This window comes from Symsagittifera roscoffensis, chromosome 1 (genome assembly GCF_963678635.1).
Source record: "Symsagittifera roscoffensis chromosome 1, txSymRosc1.1, whole genome shotgun sequence".
NCBI classification, from domain to species: Eukaryota; Metazoa; Xenacoelomorpha; order Acoela; family Convolutidae; genus Symsagittifera; species Symsagittifera roscoffensis.
The window spans coordinates 30,867,314-30,890,150 of NC_087062.1; the positions used below are offsets into that span (position 1 = coordinate 30,867,314).

The 22,837-nt window shown below is 35.3% G+C and overlaps 2 protein-coding genes across 3 annotated transcripts in view; one reads left to right on the forward strand and one right to left on the reverse strand.

The window, feature by feature from the left end:
- LOC134842643 (uncharacterized) overlaps positions 1 to 22,837 on the reverse strand; it is a 235,608-nt gene that overhangs the window by 78,427 nt on the left and 134,344 nt on the right. The gene's annotated exons all lie outside the window — the stretch shown is intronic.
- On the forward strand, positions 7,230 to 11,620 carry LOC134842574 (uncharacterized). 2 transcript variants are annotated; one of them, XM_063858987.1, is made up of 3 exons: positions 7,230 to 7,924; positions 10,124 to 10,675; positions 11,221 to 11,620. In XM_063858987.1, the coding sequence occupies exons 2-3, from the start codon at positions 10,183 to 10,185 to the stop codon at positions 11,601 to 11,603; spliced, it is 876 nt and encodes a 291-aa protein (XP_063715057.1). In that variant the 5' UTR covers positions 7,230 to 7,924; positions 10,124 to 10,182; the 3' UTR covers positions 11,604 to 11,620. The 2 variants fall into 2 exon arrangements, with proteins under 2 accessions (XP_063715057.1, XP_063715048.1); XM_063858978.1 differs by lacking the exon at positions 7,230 to 7,924 and having other exon boundaries at positions 8,801 to 10,675.

Consider the following 22,837-nt stretch of genomic DNA (forward strand, 5'->3'; position numbering starts at 1 on the left):
GGTAGCCAGAATTCACAACGAGGGGTGGTCGCTTTCCCTCTCAGCATGCTATTAAACCAGGGGCGGATTTAGGGGTGAGGCGGACGCCCCCCCTTAAGGGATTCGGATTCGACCCCCTGCCGACCCAAAGGGTCCCCCCCTTGATACTTTTTCAGAAATCCATTTTTGGCCGACCGACCCTAAAGTTTTTCTAAAGGCGCCTTCGGTGCCAATATATACTAACTTTGAGGGGGAGCGCGCGCCAAAAAAAAGGGTGGCGCAGAAAATTTAGCCAAAATAGGGGCAAAATAGTGCTTTGGGAGAGCTCAAAAATCAATTTGGTCGACCTAAAAAAAAGGTCGTGAAAATTTTTGATTTTTTTTTTGAAAATCCGCACCCCCCCCCCTCGAGAAAATCCTAGATCCACCCCGGTATTAGACATTTGTGTTAGGTTTACCAAAGAAAGCATTAATCCTTTATATTTACAGAACAAACAATAACCCCACAGCACCCTAAAATAGAGTCCTTATAGTGTTGTTGGAGGGCGTGGAAAATCATTGGTCAACCTTAAAAAAATTGAAACTTTTCGAAAAATGTTTACAAACAATTCGCCCCTTGAGAAAATCCTGAATCCGCCCCTTTCTTGTAATTGAAGTTTTGGAACGTTGGGACAAAAAATTGGGTTTTTTAGCGCGTAATCTCGCTCAAGTTTAATGTATATTTGAGTTGTGCGCGCCTAAAGAAAAGTTTTAGAAGTGGTCACGCCAAAATGGATATTTTAAAATAGTTCCAAAGGCAGAACTTTTTGAAAAAAAAGCAACCAGTATTCAGGGAGCGTGGTGTTCAGTCTCCGCTTCTTGGCATGCTGTTAGCCACTCTTAAACACACTTATTATGTTTAAAAATCAAAACCCCTAGCCGCTCAAACATTCCTGCGCACGCCACGATCTCGGAGAAAAAATACAGATCAAGTAAGCATCCTCCCCGTGAGCGGGTTTTTCGGTGAGTGATATGTCACATTCTGGTCCACATTTCGTCGGCCAAAAATTGGCGTTCACAGGTTTTTCTGGGTGGGGGGGGGGGGGGGGGGCATTTAAAAAAAATTGAAATTTTGTCGACTTTTTAGGCTTAGCAAATATATTTTTGAGCTGTTTTATAAGCTCTTTGAATACTCAGCTATGCCAGCACAGGGCGGATTTATGAGTGGATGTCTCCTTTCCCTCAAGTTTGGGCCCCCTCACCAACCGAAGGTTCTCACCTTTGATACTGTTTGATGCATACGTTTTTGGCCAACGAGTCCCGAAACTTTTCGAAAATGACCTTGGCGCCAATATGTACTAAACGAAATGCAGAGCGAGCAGCGAAATTTCTAAAAACGGCAGTTTTGACCTAATTTTTTTCTGCTGCGCAGAAAGTTTTGTCAAAATTGGGTGCTTATAGTGATCTGGGAGGGAAGGGCAAAATCTATTAGATCGACCTTTAAAAAAAGTAGACAAAATTCTCAAAAACTTTTAGAAAATCCACTCCACTGGATAAAATCCTAGATCACCCCCTGCCTTGTATTAAAACGTTTTGTAAAGTTCTGACAATAAAGGCGCATTTTTTCGGCGCGTAATCCCCCCTAAAACTTATGGTAGTTTGAAGTCGTAGGCGCCAATAGAATAATTTTTAGGAGTTGTTAACGCCAAAGCTTTTTGAGAGAGAATGCTATAAGACTTTTTGTCCGACATACTTTCAATCAGTAAAAGCTATTCGCTTAAAACCTTCATCTAACCGAATCTAATACGGCGTTCTAGGTACAGATTTTTTAAACCAACACTAGGTATTTCCAAATCCTCGCAATCAAAAATTTATTATACCGACTACCAAACAAACGCTTGCGATTGTCCCGGTAAAGTCCTTATCTTGCTAAATGGTAAATTAGTCCAACTTTTTGTGAGCAAAGTGACTAACTCAAGTTATATTATAAAATTGATCAGCACCGCAATCCATCACAACCTGAACAACCTGTTCGACACAAAACAAAAAAAAGGCCGCGATACAAACAATGCTTAAAGTCATGGAAAAAACTGGCATCAAGTACTGACGTTTCAAGTAAGTTTCACCGCCGATAGCTTTCAATGAACAAACTAATCCCAGAAAAGGTCTTTTTTACAGAAGACAAGTGCGAATTTATTGTTTCGACTTTCGAAACGAAAGTAACAAAATATTTGTGCTCGGGTTGGGTTTTCTTTTTCTTCAGACAAATTTCGACTTTTTAACTAGCCATTTTTGACGGAACTTTTTTATATCATTCGGAAGGTATTGTTGTCCTTAGCTCAAACTTGAAAAAATATTTCACCTGTAATAATTTTTCGTTAAGTTATGGGGGTTTAAAGATTGCCATTTCGGCCAATTTAGGACAATTACGCGCGACATATTTCGCGCTATTAACGCTTAAGCGGAGAGCTAATCCGTCTTAGAAATCGTTCCAAATTGGTTGAAAGGAGCTTGTTTGCCATAATTGATTTGTTACAAGGATCGGAATCTATCCTTTTCTATTTTATATGGCGTGTGGGGGATGATTTTTATTTAAGAAATTTCAAATTTTAGAGGAAAAAAATTCATTTTGTTTTATTACATGGAGCAGTACAACTTTTTAATGTTATTGCTGCTCCATAAACCTTAAAAGGCAGTCGGAACATTCAGGGCTTCGCCTCGATACAAGCAGTCTTGTTATAAGTAGTTTTAATTGGTTCCAAAGTATTCCAAAAAGGCTAGTGTTTTAGAAGTGAGTAATGCTATTCACTCCCTGCTAGAAATCAAATTAAGCAAATGTTTTACAAAGTTATATTAAAAATCGGATCATTTCACACTTAGAGTTTTAATTTATGTTTTTAATTTCCAAATCAAAGCTGAGCCGGTTTTAGTATGTGAACCATTTTCTGACATTCCCTGAACCAGAAACCATTCGTACACTAATAGCGAACAGATTTTCAATTAAGTTACAAAACAAATTCAAAAAAACCAAAAGACTTCTATGCCTGAAGTTTGTAATTTCAGGAAATTTTAGAAACTCATGGAAAATTAAACTGAAATGATACTCCCCAGAAACCTAGACCGACGATTTAGAATTTTGTATGAAAAAAATTAAGAACCAAACAGGCAACATATTGGACCGAAAATTGTAAGTTAAATTTCGCATGGCAACTCTTTTTAAGATTTCACATGGCAACTCAACAAAAACAGATATAAAATAAAACAAGACTGCTCGTATCAGGGCAAAGTCCTGAATGCTCCGACAGCCTGTTAAGGTCTATGAAGCAGTAATAACATGAAAAATTTAAACGTAATCAAATAAAATATTATATTTTTTTTTCAAAAAAAAATTGAAATTTTTGTGAAAACAACCCCCACACGTCATAATAAGTACAAAGTGATAGATTTTGCTCCTCTTAACAAATCAATCATGGCATATACGCTTCCTTGAACCAATTTGGAACGATTTCTAAGACGGATTAAATCTCGCTTACGCATTAATAGCGCGAATTATATCACGCGTTAATTGTCCCAAATTGGCCAAAATGGCAATCTTTAAACCCCCATAACTTTACAAAAAATGATCACAGGTAAAATATTTTTTCAAATTTAAGCTGATGACAACGATAGCTTTCTAATGATATAAAAAAGTTCCGTCAAAAATGGCTAGTTACAAAATCGAAATTTGTCTGAAGAAAAAAAAATCCACCCGAGCACAAATATTCCGTTACTTCCGTTACGAAAGTCGGAACAAAAATCCTAGAACTTTTTTTGTTGCATAATAACTGATGCTGACTTGTACAAACTTTTGTCGATCAACGCCATAAATTCTACAAACTTCGAAAATGGTCGTAGCAATAACATAGAAAGACATTTTGCATCAATTAATAATTTCAAAGATAAGCTGGCGGTGATGTTCTCTGTGAGCCCTAGTAGACAAAGATAACCAATCCTGTAAAATTTTGTGAAAAACTTGCAGAAATGACCTATTTTGTTGTATCTTGTACATGGCGGGCTATCTTGTAAGATCTTGCAAGGTTCTTATAAGATCTAACTAGATACCCCAGCAGTTTTTCGAGCAAAATATCTTGCAAGTTCTTGTATTATTTTCACAAGATCTCACAAAATTGCTTGCATTTTCACTAAGAACTTTCTGGTAGTAACGCTAAAGCAAAACAAAGTCAGTTATGTGAACTAAACAGTTTGGTCCTTTTGAAATGATGAAGAAAAAAAAAACTTCACGGCAAGCTGAAAACAGGAAAGCAAGCGCGCCATCTACAGATGTAGTCTCGTTTTTTCAGACATAGCGTTTTTTATGTATCACTTGATTTTGTTGAGTAATTGTCGTAAGATTTCATTTAGAACTTAAAAAGAGTATTATCATCTATTCAACACGTCTTGGTATGACATATAAAATCCTTTGTTTAGTTTTGTTGGGCTACGAGCTATGTTTTATCAGGTAGCGGTGGCATCGTTTTTGATTCTTTATGACTTATTTGGTAAAGTTTAAATAAAAGAAAGGCGTGTTCTTTTACTGCTGAGATATCAAATATTTTAATATCAGTTCCGTCTTCAATTAACGATGTCACCAATACAAAATTTAATTTTAAATATTTTAACGAGCTTTTCCTTTTATCTTTGGTGGTGGAATTAATTTCAGAGACCTTCAGAGCCGATCCTGTGTAATTTTCTCGCTCGTGCAAGACATGAGCTGACATCTTCTGATTTTTTAAGTAATCTTTTTTTTTTTTGGTTTATGCGGTCGCCATAACCCATTGACAAGAATTCTGATAAGTTTTTGCAACATCCCAATAGATGAGCGGGTCATGTGTTTGTTGTTTTACCCGTTAATTACGTAGTTGTCTTTGGGTCCGTTAGTTCAGTTGTGGCACTCGTCATAACACATTAACATGAGATTCCTTGATTTGATGCAGCATCCCACTAAAAGAGCGGGTAATTTGCTGTGCTACCCTTCAGTTAATAAGTTAATTTTTAAGTGCGTTAGTTTGGTTGTGGCACTAGCCATAACCCATTAGGTAAGACCCAATAAGTTATTTCTGCATCCCAATAGAGGAGCGAGTCATGTGTTGTTTTACATTTCAATTAAAAAGTTGTTTTTTGGGTCCATTTGTTTGGTTGTGACACTAGCCATAACTCATTAACGTGAGACCCAATAACTTACTGGAGCAGCCTAATGGAGTAGTTGATCATGTGGTTTTACCGTCTGACATAAATGGACGTTCCAGACTGAACATGTGAAAGCAGAAATATGGATGGTTTTTTACCACTGAATGAACTAGTTCTGATTGAACTAGTTCTGATTGAGCTAGGTCCGATTGAGTTGTCTTGCAAAATCTTAACAGATACCCCGTTTAAATTTAATGAAGCATGCAAGAGTCTTGTCTTGTGAGTTCTTACAAGATTCTTGCAAGATTGATTAGTTTTGACTGGGATTTCTTTCAAGATCTTGCAGGAACCTTGCAAAAATCTTACAAGATACCCTATTTAAACTAATCAATCATGTAAGAAGCTTGTAAGATTGAAAGATTCTTGCAAGCTTCGATTAGTTTTGACCTAGGTATTTTGTAAGATCTTGCAAGAATCTTGCAAGAATCTTGCAAGAGAATGCAGTTTTCTGTCAGAATCTTGCAAGAATCTTACAAGATACCCTATTTAAAACTAATCAATCATACAAGAAGCAGGTAAGATCTTACAAGGTTCCTGTAAGATTGATTAGTTTCCACCTAGGTATTTTGTAAGATCTTGTAAGAATCTTGCAAGAATCTTGCAAAGAATGCAGTTTTCGTGCAAAAATTTTTTTAATTCATGTTTGGCTGTTTTATTGTGCAAAATTTTGACAATATCACTTAGCACGACGAAAAAATGGCAGCCGGGGCAATCAAAAAAAATTGTATTACTACTTTTGGATAATTAAAGCTTTCCTCCGTTAAATTCGTTCACTGATTTATCAATATTTGAAGTATTTTTTTTCGATCACGTTAACGACCATGAGATGATTTCACTTATAAATCATTTCCTAATTGCTATAAAAATTTTGTAAAAGAGTGGGTCGGTGGAAAATGGCGAAAAGAAGAGGGAATTTATTGGTCTGAATATCTCGTTACAGCGCACGAAGTAATTATGCCACGTAGTAATTTGGAAACATTTAAGAGGGTTTCAGAGCTGCCTTAGAGTGTCACTTATGCTACTTGTCAATAGAAAAGTGGTAAATAACGCGCGTTTAGTATCCCAAATTAGTCAAACTGGAAATTTTGAAGCCTCAATTACTTTGTAAAAAATAGTTACAGGTAAAAAAAATTCTGAGCTTAGAGCATCAATATATTTCAGACAGGGTGAAAAATTCCATCAAAATTGGCTATTTAAATGCCGGATTACGTCTGGAGAAAAAAACACCCAGTTAAAAATATTTTTTGTAACTTGTTTCAAAGTCTCTGTATGTTCCCAAAGCCAAATTGATGAAGTTTCTTGGAAAAAATTTATCGTTGGTTTTTTGAAAATCTTCTGCACCTAAGATAGGTAAAATTTAAAAAGATGTTATTGGCGATCCTTAAAAAAGACAGGCTGACTTGAATTTGAAAAATGTCTGACCTCCGAACTTAATTCTACCCCATTTTTAGAAAATCACTCATTGCATGGGCGGATTTGGGGGGGGGGGGGGGGGTTTCCTTCAGGGATTCGACCCCTTGCCGACCCAAAGGGTAACCCCTTTGTACTATTTTTGAGATATCAATTTTCGGTGACGGACTCTAAAAACTTTCTAAGGGCTCCTTCGTTGACAATATATACTAAATTTGAGGGGGAGCGCGCGCCGAAAAAACGCGAATTTTTAGCCCAAATTTTTCAAAAAATGTGTATATAAAAGCTTTTTTGGCCTGTTTTTTTTTTAAATGTTGCCTGCGGCGCAGGAAAATTTGGCTAAAACGGTTTTTTTAGTGCTTTGGGAGAGTTCGGAAAACAATTTGGTTCACCATTCGAAAACTTTTTGAAAATCGAAAATCCACCCCCTCCCCCCGAGAAAATCCTAGATCCGCCCCTGACTCAACTCATTGGTGCACTTTTTTGACCTAATTCAATCGCGTTTTTTAGAGAAAAAGTTAAGTAAGTTTCGAGCAAAAAAATGAGAAATTTCCTAATTTTTAAAATTCTTTCGAGGTCTTCGATTTATTTTTGGGCTTGTTTCGGTCATATTCATGCTCTGTTTTCAATCTTTTGAAAGCAAAAATGCATAGAAATCGGTATCAAGTAATTCAGATAGATCTAAAAACAAGTCAGTCAGTCGGTCAAAGAAAAAGAGAGACTGAAATGCTCTTTTATATTGCCGATGATTGATGATTCTTTTTAAGTCGAGGTGTTTCATCTGATTATACGATTATGTCTTCTTATGCTAATCTGAGAGGGGTTACTTGAGAAGCAGTGTTCATTTTATTTTCCATTTGGGAGAAAACTCTTCTTTGATGATCGCTTTTATTCTCTTTTTCCTTCTGAGAACTAAAATTATCTCAATTTTCATTTGACCACAAATAACTCTAGAATTCCTTTTTAGTCCTATTTGTATTCAAAAAGCGTCAGTGCAATATTTGAACAGAGCAAATACTCCAATATTTGCTTTTTTTTCATTTCCAATTTAGTTTAAGTTTCATCTTTTAAATAGGCTGATTTGGATGGTGAAGGGAAGGCATGCAGATCAAACACAGTCATTTGCGGTGGTTCGCAGCTTGAGAAGAGTGATCATTTAAAAACACAATAGAATCCTATCAAATAGCTTCCTAGTAATTACCATCACTTTTCTGTATGGTTACAATCACTATTACAGACCATAGGACGTTAATTCAAATGGTTCCACTCATTTGATTCTGATCAATAGAAGCAGGAAATTGGCAGGAAAAGGGCGGGATCACAAACAAAAGGTATAGTGTCCCTTTCCTACCAAATCCCAATATGCCACCCACAAGTCACCCTCCCCAACTCGCTTTTGTCTTCAGGAAAAAGGAGAGAACATCTAAATTTGGCACTGGGAACATAAACGAAGATTAGATCTCTCTGACCTTTAATAGGCATAAAAATGTGGAAGTGTTCAGAAATCAGTAATTAATGGAGCAAAAAAGAGTTTCTATTTGCTTAAAATTTGATCGATCCCTATCATCATTTCAGTAAGCTACCAGATTGTAGTTGCGAATTTCAGAACTCCATTTTCACATAGACACAATTTTATCAACGATATTCTTGGTTTATTTCCAGCCAGATTTGTGGGTTTTTAAGAGGGGGATAATCTAAAGTACAACCTTGTTAACGATTTTACCAGTCTATTTTCCAGACAAAAATTTCCCGTGTTATTTTAAAGGTATATTATAAATTCTTTCGTTACCTGTGTCAACATTAGTATAGTGCCATAATTATACGCATGTGCATTATCCCTACTGACTTAATGTAACTAGGGGTATGGTACAATCAATTATTGGCGTCTGGATTAATAAGTTCTTACCTAGTGGGCTCTACAGATTAACAGCGAGACTTCACATGTTCCTATACTGCATTCAGTTCCTCACGAAAGGATAAAAGAGGTCTCTAGACATACCACTAGTGTGGTTCTCCATTTATGTTACAGAGCAGCACTACAGAACACAACACGACTTCTAACCAACCTAATTAGTCCCCGAAGGAGTTTTTTTATTACCACTATCCCAATTGATCTCCAGTCCAACCAACCCCAAACCCCCAATTCCCCCCATCCGCCCCTCCCACCCCTCCACCACCATCTAGTAAGCCTGCAGTGCGTCCACAATTCAGTTCCATACTGCCATCAGCCACACGACGTTAGCTAAACTGCAAAAATTACTACTACTGCATTAGGTTCTGCAAATATTTATAAATTTATTTCACTTCTGTTTTTTTTACTATTGTTTTATTTAACAATTACAGGAACAGGACCGGATGAGATCTTTGCTTGATCATATTCAGGGGTGCTCGTTGTAGTGAAATTCTAATGGCGCCGATTTAGATCAGACAGCGTAGCTGAGTAGTACTTTTTGCTTGTTCTGTATTCTTTTGTCGATAATAGCCAATCACATTAGACCATCTTACCCAACCCTATTCTGCTCTATATCTACAGTGCCCTGCCCTCGTATACCCACTTAGAGTGCAACTCATTCAGAGCTTTATTTTGTAGTTATTGGCAGCAGCAGAGTCGGGCCCACTTTAAATCGCTTATTTATTCCCATAATTACTAATGCATGCCCCGAAGGCTTCTCTAAGAGTTCAATTGGCATAACTAAGCCAGTAAGAATTCTCTTAGTTTATATCCACTTTCACTCCGATAAAATGCAAAGCCAAGAATTTGCCCAGTTATTACCCAATCACCCCACCCCTGAATATCCCCAAAACCACACTTCCGGCTTCTCCTAACTACCCAAATAGACTTGCTTTGCTGGAAGAAGAACCAGACGGGTGGGTTCAATTTAGCGCCTGATTGCCACGAAGGAACACCTCATTTAAATATTATTACGATTCCATCCCATTCCGCTTATTTTTTCACTCCAGCCTCATTAAAAAACATCACACATCAGAAGCAACCAAATCAAATGAAGCACATTTTATACAATAAATAATGAATTGACAGCAAAACTCATCCTACCATCATTTTCCAGTAAGCGCAATCATGATGTGGATTTTGAAGTATCACTTTTATTGTGCTTTTTTACAATTTTTCCTAATTTTACAGTTGTTTTACTCCAGTTTCTCAGAATCAACTGGATCTTTAGTCAGTAATTTAGCCAGCGAAACCGAACATGCAGATAAGTTCACGAATTTTGTGATCAAAATGTGTCATGAGCAGATCAAAAACCAGACGGCTGTCATTAAACTATGCCGTGTTCCAGAAGTACACACTCTGTTTTCAGATTCAACGGAATCCTACTTGATTTCCGGGGGATCCCGAAATCTTTTTTCAGTTGAGAATGAGCCACTTTTCAAGCCTAGCTCAGAAACAGTTCGAAGTTTATCCGATGTCAAATGTTTGTGCAAAATTCCAGGCCACTGTTTTCTGGACAGACCGTATAAACCACAATTCATATCAATACTTTTTGAGAACTTACCGATACATTCTTTAGACAACAACACATCAAAACCGAGATCTAAAATTGAACCTCTGTACAAAGTATCTGCAAAAATGAGCAATGATGTAAGCAGATGCAATGATTCCGTGATTTGGACTTCTGTTAGAAATCAGTCGAAAGTCTGCACGTTTTATGGGTCGCTAGTCATGCAACCTTTAAGAGGCAACGAAGGCCAGTTCCACTGTCAAAACATATCACAGCAATTCACCCTTCAGTCAAACTCGACAACATTCGAACAAAGTGCCTCCATAATTGCCCTTCAGAAAATAACGAAAGTAAGCAGAGGGTTGAGGGCTAGGGTCTTATACTCCAAGTGGAATGGAGCCAACTTCCCAAACCCTAAAACAAACCAGTCTCTCTGTGGACGAGCCAACTCCTCCTTACTGTGTGATCCAGACAATTTATTAAATGCAACTGAAGGGGCTAAGTTATCGTACGCATTGGAGTTGTTCTCCTTCAACTATATCTGTTTCTGTTCGGACGCCAGAAACTGTAGTGTTTTTCCATCTGGTCCCAAAGTCTACATCGCAGTTGCAAACGAAACAGGTTAAATGATACACCAGTTGGTGCAGATACTAATACATCTTTGGACGCAAAAAACTATAGCAGCAACAAAAATATAACGTCAGTTTTTCAGACAAACTTACTAGGAGAAATGTACGAGAGATTTACATTGTGAACTCTTTATGCAAAACAAATTCATTTTCTACCTTACTTTAGCGATAAATAAAATCAAATTAATAAATCAAACTTTACATAATCAACTTTTTATTAGAAAAATAATTTTAAAAAATGCCAAAAAGTTCGATTCAAAATTATTTTCCAGTACTGACTGGATTACTGTGGTCAGAACATTCTTTCCGGTTATCTTTTTGTTTTCACCTTATTGCAACTCACTTTTTAAAAAAAATTTAGTGGCCCCTATTCATTTTTTGTTTTTGATGGTCCAGTTCATAAATCTTGAAACAAAGTAGGGTGTCAAGTGTGGTATCATAGTTTAAGTTTGAAACTTTACGAGCTTTTGCGATATTCCTGATATTAGTCCAAAATCCAAATGTACCAACAATCTGTATCATTTTTCTACAACACAGCATCAACTCACAAAACCAAACAGGACTCCATAAAATACACGGCCACCAAAATCAGACTACGATTGAAGTACCAACTGTGTGATGACGTCGTGCTTATTTTCTATTCAGTTAGTGACCAGTATTTATACGTCTCACTTGGCCGAGCGATTGAGGTCAAGCTAACCCAGAAGTTCACCCAGCAGCTGTTACAGTGGGTTCCAGGTTATGTTATCCAGGGCAGAGTGTTTGAGTCTCTCAATGCGACTGTTAGGGCCCTGGAAGCGGCGTTTGAGAGATACATGGAAGACAGAGAGCGGTACTTGTTGTTCATTCAGATTCTGCTGGTCAGTCTCGTCATAATGACTCCCTTCGCCTGTTTGATGGGCTTATCTTTTACTAAATAATTAATTTAATGTTTACTTCCTTGTTTTTATTCTACTATTAATTGAGAAAATGAACACGTAGACATTGCAGCCCTGGTCGAGGTCGTAATTTTATGTTCAGACCGTTTTAGCATTTTTGCATTTTCAGACTATGGGGAACGAAATCTTGACTTTTCGGTCTGTATGCGCCAAAAACTGTTATACATATTGAGTAGAGATAATATGAGATTGTATAGAGATAATATGCAGATAATATACACAAACTCTTTTACAAAGTTTTCGGGAAATAGGCTTTCCCCTTGACTGCATACAGATTATATACAGATTGTATAAAAATGTTATATAGATTACAAACACATACATTTTTTTGAAAGTAATTTTTTAACGCTTGAAAATTTTTGTGAGATTTTTTTTTTGCTGTTTGATAGTTACTAGTTACTTGGATCCTTTTCTTATAAAAATTTTGGTACATGCAATCTACAAACTACAGCTTATATGCACTTCTTTTTATACAGATTTTTTACATACTATTTACAAGTTATATACAGATTATATACTTTCATTAAAATATTTTTCTCTACGCTAGTAAATTTTCGTGGATTTTTTTTGCGGTTTGACCCATGCTGAGTTTTTAAATGAAATCTCATTTTTGGACGTTTAGTTATGTGGAAACCAACCGAAAGCTGCTAAATTCAGTATTTGAAAAGTAACTTGTTTTTTTTTAATCAAAAACTTCGAGATCACTTTCATTAGTTTTAGATAAAGTAAAAAAGATGACAATTAAAAAAAATTACGTCTGACTGTTTATTTTATTAAATTCATCAAAACTACATCTTCGAATTTATTAGAAACAATACAAAAAAGTGTTACTTTTTCAAGTCGTGTGTATTGAGGTTGTTACAAAATTCTTCGCATGATCTAAACGAAAACTCACGAAATGACGCCAAGCAATAAATGTCTTTTAGCGGTAATAGAATTTAAAATGAAAACACCTCACTTTTCATATGAAAAAAATTGCAGACTAATGAATCATTTTCCTAATAAAATCTAGCAACATTGAAAAGAGCACTATACGCAATCGCATTGGCAAAACTAGCTTTGCAATGGGTTATCGCAAGTAAACTATACAATGGTGAAAAAGATGATTTTATAAACACCAAATAACGAACAAAGCTAGCTATCAATTTGATTGAAATCGATTGTATTTTTATACTTGAAATAATCAATTCAATTGTTATCTAAAATCTTTTTTCGTATAAATTTTGGTACATACATTTTACAAACTATCGACAGCTTATATATACCTCATTTTCTTTTCAGATTTAAATTTTATAGATATTCTTCACAGATTGTAAAGAGATAAGGTACAAATTATATACAGACTACATACAAACCATAATATATTATCTACTGATGGTATACAGGTTATCTGCAGATCATATACAAACTTTTGAACTGACATAATACATATTATATACAGATTTTTTTATCGATTTTTTCACCCTTTACCCATATCCAATAAAATGAGTAAAACGCAATTATAATTATAACAAATGCTTTTCAATTAAAAACAGACCTGTTGGAAAAATTTCTGCTGGAATCATTAACAAACGAATATTTTGTTGCAAAACTATTTGTTATTTTTTAAATTGGTTTGTCAAATCTTTTAATTTGTTTTTCAATTCTTTTTTGGGAAAACACGCTGATTAGGTTGGTCTTAGAAATGGCTTTTAAAGAAAACTCGTCCTAACTTATTTTTACTTCCGCAGGAGCCCTTAGATTACAAAATCGTTGAAAGATTTAATGAAACTTTATTTTTTTTTGGTAAACAACTCTCCTCAAGGGGCTGTAGTTCACTCAAACACTCAGAGATTTTTCGTGTCTACAATTTTTTGGTGGCTTTTGTGATCGAAAACCACCAATAATTTAAGTTTTTGTAGGCTTAAAGTTTTGTATTTGGCATCTTAAAAAAGTGCGTAAGCGAGAAAAAATCAATTTTCTAGACAATAGAGTCTATTTACAAACAACATAATTGATTTAACACAGATTCTGGGGATTTCATACATGTTATATTGAGATTATCTATCGCAAAACTTGCATTTTTAAAACCATGTAATCCATTGTTTTTTACTGTATAAAATCTCTATATCATCCATTTAGGTATCTTTTTGAGTTATACAATCAACCATACAATCACTTTTTTAGAAAAAAATCGGCATAAAATCTGATTATAATCGATTGCAATCTATAGTATTGCCAAAGCGGGCATAGTTATCATCGGCAGCTTCCTGTGATTAAATTGAAATGCATCAACCTTATAGGCATATTATAACTTCTAAGATCTTACAAAAGCATAGATATTTGGTGTAATGCAAAATTAGATCAATTACCGAAAGAAAAAAAAACGTTTTTTCGGTCGCGAGAGTCTGAATTTGACAATTTATGTTCACAAAATTTGGCATGTTTTTTCAGCCACAACTTTTAGTCAACTTCGATAGCTAAATTTTTTCGATAACTGTGTAGCTTTCAGTAAAACGTATGATAAACACTTAAAAAAATTTTAGTTTCAGGCGGATTAGTCGCTACTTGAGACGCTGAATCTATCGCAGTTCAAACAAGTATTTAAAGACATAGGTTCAAGTACTGTCATCGTTTGACTAACTTAATTATTTGTACAATCAGTTTGCACAATTTTGTTGCGCTATCATGAGAACCTCGCCGAAGTGTCGGTGACTACAAATAATTTTTGGTGCGAGTGTTGAGGTCAATTGATTAAAGTGCTGAAACTTGAAAACCTGTTTGCTATCACCACTTGACTAAATTGATCACCAGTTTATGCAAATCATTGACTTTAGAAAGTTGTACATAAAGAAAAAACGTGTTTGTTAGTGCGTAAATTGACCACAGGCCAATTTCATGGCAATTGGATTACGCTGTCAAATTTTAGTAACACAGAAAATGAGATGACGGGCAGAAGGGTTGTGGGTTTAGAAGAAGAGCTAGAAAAACATATAATTTTTTTAAAACTGTCTGCACAACTAGGGAGATAGCGGTGAGTAAAAATTAGTTCTATAAATTTTGTCAGTTCGTAACTTAATATAATTTCTAAAAAGAGGCAGATTGACTTAAAAAACCTTTTGCTCCGACTTCCAAATACAGTATAATTTTGCATTCGGTTTGTTTTTTTCTCACGCAAAAAACGGCACCACAAAAAAAATCATTCTTATCAATTGATATTTCAAAATCATTAAATCTCAGTTGAAATTCAATCAGCGTAACAAAACTTTAAAAGTTTTGCTGGTTTGTCAAAATTTGGTCAAATTTGAGAGCCTTTCTAGAGCCATTGTTCATTTTTAGCGACTTTTAATGCGTTGAAGTAAATTGGTTAACGAGTTTTTGAGTGTAGTTATTTTTTATGATACGTTAATAAAGTCATCTTAGTTTTCTCAATTTTGGTCTTTGCCCGATCAAAAAGAAAACGACAATTCTTAATAAAAATATATAATTTTTCTTGTTTCATTTTATAAAAACTCTTATTTAGGCGGTAAAAAATTAATTTTTGCAATTTATTTAGTGCTTTTTCAGTACTAAAAAAGCTTCTTCAGCTTTTTATAAAACACTTTTTCAGCACTTGATACAGCGCCTCTCCAGTGTTTTCTACATAAATCTGAAAAAAACTTGCTGTTTTCTTCGTTGTTAATCTTCAACTGTGGTTGAACAAAGCCTTAACTAAGGTCCTCAACAACTTCACGTTCTTCTTCTGACGCCATTACGAAAAGGCTGAAATTGGCAAAAAAAATCGAAGACAAAACTGTTTTTATCTAAATATTTGTTTCAAACGTAATAGTGGTCGCAAAATTCCGTGCTGCTTGCAGAGCAACCAGCCATTCTTTTTTCTCTAAAAAGGTGGAACAGCACAACAGCACTTAAATATCCGTTTGATTGGTGAGATTTACGACAATTTAATGATTTCGAAGATAATTCATGTATATCATTGACAAGTATTTGGTGCAATTGACCTTCTTTGAAACATTTTGTTTTGTAAAAAAAAGATAATTATAAGCTTAGCTTTGTCTTTCAGAAAGCAGTATCTCGGACTTTCTTTCTTTTGTTATTTGGTAAAGTTATACGTTTCGCACTTGTGAAATAGATCGGATGTTAAATCTTGTTATTGGAAACAAGGGGCAAGACAAGGGGCAAGACTTCTAAGGCCGTCTGTTTTACCTCAAAGACTTAAATACTATAAGCCATAAGATTGATCAAATATTTCACCGATAAAACTAGAAGAGCCCAGCGTTGTTTTGAAAAGATTTTCGACTTCTGAGCGAAATTGTTTTCATAGTTTAAAGTACCTCCCAAATAGTTTCTAACAGAGCAAAGTGGGTTTCGAAGAGAAAATAAATTTCATTTAGGCGCGAAACTTTGTTGACCACGAGACTTTTTGTCTTGTCAAGCAGGTTAACTAAATTTTGTTTCCTATCTGTCTAAAATTAAGACAACATTCCATTGAGAAAGGATTTGACACTGCGGAAAACCTGGTTTCCAGGAGTTGCTGTTAGTTGCAGTTCATGATTTATGAAGCAACACTAGAATTCAATACAATGGACTGTTTTTAATCACATGTTCCTCAGCTCATTATAAAATCTTCCAAGAAAAAAGAAAAACATCCTGTGCAATAAAACAGAACGGTTCGGGTGCCGCTAATTCTCTGACAACGAATGCGGATAAAAAAATTCAGGCCAGCCATTTTGAATTTGGCGAGCTCTGCTGAAGCCGAAAACGACTATATGAAGCTAAATTTCTACCGATAGTTTTGACCAAAAAAATTGCTTCTCTACAGTCCCCGGCACCCCATTAAAATCAGTATATTTTGGTGCCCAAGGCGCCCTTAGAACAGCTTTTGGGTTTTTCGACCAGAAATGGCTGTTGCGAAACAGTAGCAAAGAGGGGCAGTTTGAAACCGTAACCCCCACGCCCCCCATACCTATGCCCCCAGCACAAATGATCTAATTTCTAGAAAAAGCAATTGCAAAAAAAGTGTGTCAAACAGCAAACAAAATTGAATGATTTTGTGAACTGTTTGAAACCCCAAAAAAACACGGAAAAATGGTGAAAATGTTTTGCACCTAATCCAGAAAACGACGCAAAATAAATCTTTCAGAGGTTTCAGAGGTCAATGCTTTTTCACATTTTCTTCAATTCCTCATTTTCAACTCATGTTCATTTACAGTTTCAACCGAAATGTTTGTTGCCCTTTTCTATGTTTGTTGATGGGATAAAAAACTAATTTCGAAAATCAATTTTTGTAGTGTTTGGTCCGGTTTATTTTCGAATTGCCTGCAAACTGGATTTTCAAGCGAGCTTCATCAAATAGGCAGGTTAATAAAAAGAGAACAACAAAGTAGAATAAAACTGCTCCTATCAGGGCCAATCTCTGAACGTTCCGACTGCCTTTTTAGGTCTATGGAGCAGTAATAACATGCAAAAATTAAATGTAATAAAATGTAAAAAGATTTTTTTTTTAATTTGAGATTTTTTATGAAAATCATCCCCCTACACGCCATATAAAGAACAAAGTGATAAATTTCGCTTCTAATAACAAATTAATTATGACAAATAAGCATGCTTTAACCAATTTGGAACAATTTCTAAGACGGATTAAATCTCTGCTTACGCTTTGATGTGAAATATATTGCGCGTTAGTTGTCTCAAATTGGCCTAAATGGCAATATTTAAACTTTACCACAAATGATCACAGGTGAAATATCTTTTCAAAGTTAAGCTCAAAACAACAATACCTTTTAAATGATATTTAAAAATCCCGTCAAAAATGGCAACTTAAAAATCGAAATTTGTATGAAGAAGAAAAAAATCCACCGAGCATAAATAATTTGTTACTTTCGTTACAAAAGTAAGAACAATAAGTGTTTCATATACTGATACTGCTAATTTACGATATTAAATAAATTTCCAAGTTTTATTGAAATTGTCTCAATATTTTTGCTTTCGTTTTTTTTAAATTGAATCGAAGCAAACATTGAATATAAGTCACAATTGATTCTAATTGAAAGGCAATTGATTTTCTGCTGATTATACTCCTGGATACCAATTATTTCCAGTTAATCGTTTTTGATGATGACAATTGGTGTTAATTGGTGTTTTCTTTTTTCTTCAGTCGATTTTTACCGATCGAAATAATAGTTCTCGACAAACATTTTTTATCCCATTGAAGATATTGTCAAAATTAAAAGATATTTTTACCTCCAATCATTTTTTGCAAACTTCTGGGAGCTCCCAAACTGACATATTGGCCATGCTCTGGACTAATTTAGGCGCACTATGAAGATTTTATAATGCTGAAAACGTAACGCGAATTATCCCGCACAACAAAATCGTTCCAATGTGAGCTGAGGCTAGCTAAGCTAATCGGTCGTATTAATTTCGTACGATTAACATCTTCACACGTGGTCTTTGATATTGTCCAAAATTTAAAGTTTTCCGATATTTTCTTTTTAAAAAAACTATTCAATATGGATTACGGGCAGTCGGAACATTCAGCTTTTTGCCCTGATATACGAGCAGCCTTGTTTTTACATATACAATTGTTTTTGATATGTTTTCGTTGAAAAAAGCTTCCCCAGCAAATTAGAATTTAGTTGTAAAATCAACTGAAAATACAGTAACCTATGAAATCAGTAAGCTATAATCTTATGCTAAACAGAAAATCTATTATATACAAACAAACAAAATCTTAGGAAATCTGATTCAGAAAACTAGTTAATTTTTCGTACTTCTCCAAAAAAAAACACTTTGCGCCAAAAAATATATCAAAACTTTTTTTAAAACTTTATACCTTTTGACTTAGAAAAAAATTGCAATACTTTTCACATAACAGGAACTTTTCGCTGTTCAGGAGCTCAAAAAATCAAATTTGATTTTTTAATAAAAGGTCAGCAAAATTAGCGAGTGTTTGAAAGATCTGATCCATAAAAAATTATATCCACTGTTTTTGGCTGAGAGATCCGCCTGAATTGTACACTAAGGCGTCTGCTTCCAGATGCTTCACTTGACAATTTCTGACCGACAGTATGTCTAAACAGAATATTGGTACAGCTAAGAGCGGATTAAGAGGTGCAATCAATTATGTGGTAAAAAAAATGTCAGAAGAGGAATGTTTAATTGGGCTATTTCAAGCCTTTCTTGTTCACACTTTCATTCATCATTTTGCCCAAAATTTACGGCGTGGATAATTTATTCCCCTAAACAAGGTCAATTTATGGGCCCGTTTATCGCTCATCCCCCCTCGTTTTTCCTTCATATCACGAGCTCGTCTCTTCCTCTCCCCTCCATCTTTTATTCATTTGCCCGTGGGACCTGTCAAGTTCGCCTTAAATAAGGTCATATCTGCGAGGGAATTACAAGCAAATGAACTCCCACCTAAATAATTCAAGAATGGCAGATCAAAACTAACATACTAGATGAAGCTGGGTAGTCCTCCCACTTAATGCAGTCTGTGCGTGCATTTATGGGTATTTGATAAAATTTTTCTGCTTTGCAGGAAAAAGACCTAAGGCGCGGGGGACTGATCGTTTAGCAGACCAATCTTTTAGCATAAAAAGTAAGAAAGTGATGGATGATTGATTGACAGACTCAAAAAGATGCTCAGTCTGCGGCCAAGCTGCCCCAATTAAGACAATTATATCACGATTGGTCATCAAAACTATCTGCTTCAAAAACACAAAAACAAAATTTTGATTTGAAAAACACTGTTCTTTTCAGTCTCAAGATACCTTCAAGATGATAAAAAAACACATCAATTGTGCTTAAAAAACGAATGACAATAATAAAAAACATATTTAAACAAATTGCACTAATTCTGTAAAGTTGGACGGAAAACCAAAAATCAAGATGAAAATCAGCTTATAGTCATATGTTCTATTGCAAATTTTTCTCGAATGCAACCATGGATTAAAACGGTTCGCATAAATGAATAGCATAAATACTAATATTTTTGATAGTTTCATCTGATGAAATCATATTTTACCCAAACTGTTTTCAAAAACTGCGTCTAAAAGGCTTTGAAACTATTTTGCAGAGAAGATGGTTTCGTAATTTGAACTATAGACGCAAACGAAAAGCAGACGTTGTAAAAAAAATGTACAAATAAAAATGAACGTCTTTTTTCATTTAAGTAGCTGAAGTTTACTGAGGCGAAAAAAGTCTATCAAAATTTTTTTTGCTGAGATTTTTATATTGAATTTTTTTTCTTAACAATAGAAGTGACAAAAAATTAATAATTGCAAGCAAAGTTTTGATAAAAAACAAGCGAAAAAAAAACAAATCTTGCAATAATTTATATATATCAAAAAAAAAGTACCAGCAAAAACAATTTCAACCGAGCAGCTGAAATTGTGGAGTGTTTCAGCTATTAAGGAAAGCCGAAATTGTGGAATGTTTCAGCTATTAAGGAAAGCCAGGTCAACCAACAGAAAGTCAGACGAAAGCCTGAAACCGGAAGTAGATGCATAGTAAAAATTATGCATTCAAAATTAATATGATACGATTGTCAAAAACGCATAGATTAAAACTAAACCGGCGTACGGTATATGGAGAAAAATTAAATCCAAAAATCAGAAAATACAACAGAAAATGGCTCGGAAATTCTATTTTTTTAAAAAGCCATAGAACTCCATCACTTGTCCCATCCAGTATACGGTGTCATGAAAATTAGATACGGCTTTCTCAATGGTAAAAACGAACTAACGTTTTTTTTGAAAAAACTCTTGCTGCGGAAACTATGTTAACACGAAATAATCAGACAACGATAAACCGAATTTTGGATTTTTATAAAACAAAAAATCCAGGGTTGCAAAAGCTCAAATCCCTGACCACTGTCGTCCCAAGCATCAGAGTTTCCTCTAATTTCAAAAAAATCTAGCCCTTCTGAGTTTTTTTGAAAGCGCCCCATCACCGAAAAAATAAGATTTTGTGCATGAATCACTACTTTTGCAAGGTTGTAGATGAGGATCGAATGCGTTTGAGTTTGGGAAGAGGGAGGGTGGGGGGGGGGGGGGTTGCGGGCGGGAGTGGAAATTGAATATACAGATAATTGCGTCTAGAAGTCAAAAAAGGGGAATTCAGGCTACATTATTTGAAAAAATGAAAGTGTGATATCGAAACCACATTTAATTTTTAAAAAGTTTAGGCAATCCATTTTCTAAAAACATAAATAGTTTTGTAGTCGCTTGAACCGGGATCTAATCGCCACGTACACACGGACCAGCCCATCGTGTCGGGTAATGGCTGGGGCTGAATACTCATCACTGCAAAATATTTATAACACTTTATTCCACTTCATTTCTCACACATACTTCAATTTATGTCGCGGCAATTTCCCAGTTAGAAAAAAACTACCTTCACAAGAGGTCTAAGCGCTTCTCTCGACTGATGTTCAATTTCAGGACAACACAGTCGCAAAACAGAATCGCCTGCACTAACAACGCTTTTAGTATTACCTGTCGAGGGGGTACTGAGTCGACAATAATTGCGGAAACAATTTTTCAGCAAAAAAAAAAAACTCCATCATAAAAAACACTGAACTTTGTACACCCTATCGGAACTTAACAAAGATGTGAAAGATGACTGAGCCAATAAATCATCAGCCGAATTTTTTTTTTCAAAGTCTGTTTGTGATTTTGCTAGCTACAGAACTATTCATATTCACAAAAAAAAGAAAAAATGTTTTTTAAAGAAAAAGAAAATTCCATATAATGGAAAAACAAGAAAAAGCTGAATATCAGTAGTTTCATCGCTAACACTTTAAAGACAAAAAATCGAAGAATTACGCATTGAAAAGTGATTAGCATATTGGTGTCGTTTTTCTGCGTGGTGTGATAAAATATTATTGACAATATCTCCAAGAATTGTGTTAGTCGTTCGCCTTTCAGTTTGCGGTGACCGCATCTGACCTCGCTGGATCCTGGAAGGCTTGGTGTAAGGTTGCCTTGCCTATCTACGCTGCCAAAACGATTTCTCGGTGTATAACATAGGTTGGGTAATTCAGTCTAGTAAAGCATACCCGTGGTAACAAACTATTGAAATCTACAATCCGACCATTGAAAGATACCAATCAGAATCAGGAGCGACCAATCCGAGACAATGTTTTAGCGAGGCAGCGCCCGTGGAAGATTACACTTCGGAGTTGTGGAAACCTTACAGAGATTGAAAGGTTGTGGAGTTGGAGTTAATGATGTTAGAGCGGCATTTTGACGGTTTTTGACAAATAAATCCAATAAAACCTGAGAAAAAACGCAGTAACGGAGTTGCTCCTATTTTCAATTCAGAGAAAATAAAATTAACCAGGCACAAATTTTCAAAATAGTCGTTTGTCCTAGTCCCACAAACACAGTTGAGCAAAAACGTTTCGTTAGCTTGTATGCTGATCTCCACAGAGTGATGGTATACGGCAGACCAGACGTAAAGACGGATCTCGAACAGCTCGAAAATTTTCATGCTAGTTTTTGGAAGATCTTAATGCTAGAATCAGCATAGAGTAAATGCCCCTGTTTATATACCACTAGCTGGTGCTTAGACTGCCAATCAAATAACAACTTCAAACAGCTCGAAAACGGCTACTAAAATTTTGCTCGACATACGTTTTTAAATTTAAAAAACTCTATTTAAGATGTTTTTGTCTTAAGGCTCAGATGCAGTCGAAGATTATATTTTGTCCGTTTGGAACAAATTCTGGACAGATATGAGAGCGAAATAGGGAGGAACTGGGCACCACTCAGGTCATGCAAACTAAGTGGCGTGATCCTTTCCCCAAAAAAGGAAACAAGTATTTTGAAAAAATGCTTGAAAGAGAAAAAACTGGACAACGAAGTCTCCCGGACTATGGTTTAAAATCAGAACCTGATCAAAATGTTCCCAAGGTAGCAAACTTTTCAGATCAGATAATCGCTTGTCTCATACTGATTCTATAGAGAAGTTTAACAGCTTTGTTAATTAGTTAGAGTGTAGTGTCTATGAAATTTATCCAATCAGGAACCAGAAAAAAAAATTACATTTTTTGAGTAATTAACTGCCAAAAAACGTTGGGCTTTTAAATACAAGAGAAATATACACAGATTGCTTCAAAGAAACAGAACAGAAAAGATGTTTGAAGGAAGAGTAGGTCAATTGGAAGTGCAACAATTTGAGGACGTTTGTCCAAAACGAGATGTTGGGGAGCGGCTTGAAAAGATTCCAAGGCA

Bases quoted from the DNA above. Each gene is read 5' to 3' on its own strand.
- LOC134842574 (XM_063858978.1), top strand. From the start codon at position 9,673: ATGATGTGGATTTTGAAGTATCACTTTTATTGTGCTTTTTTACAATTT. The intron at 10,676-11,220 runs GTTAAATGATAC...TCTACAACACAG, and splicing joins CGCAGTTGCAAACGAAACAG to CATCAACTCACAAAACCAAA.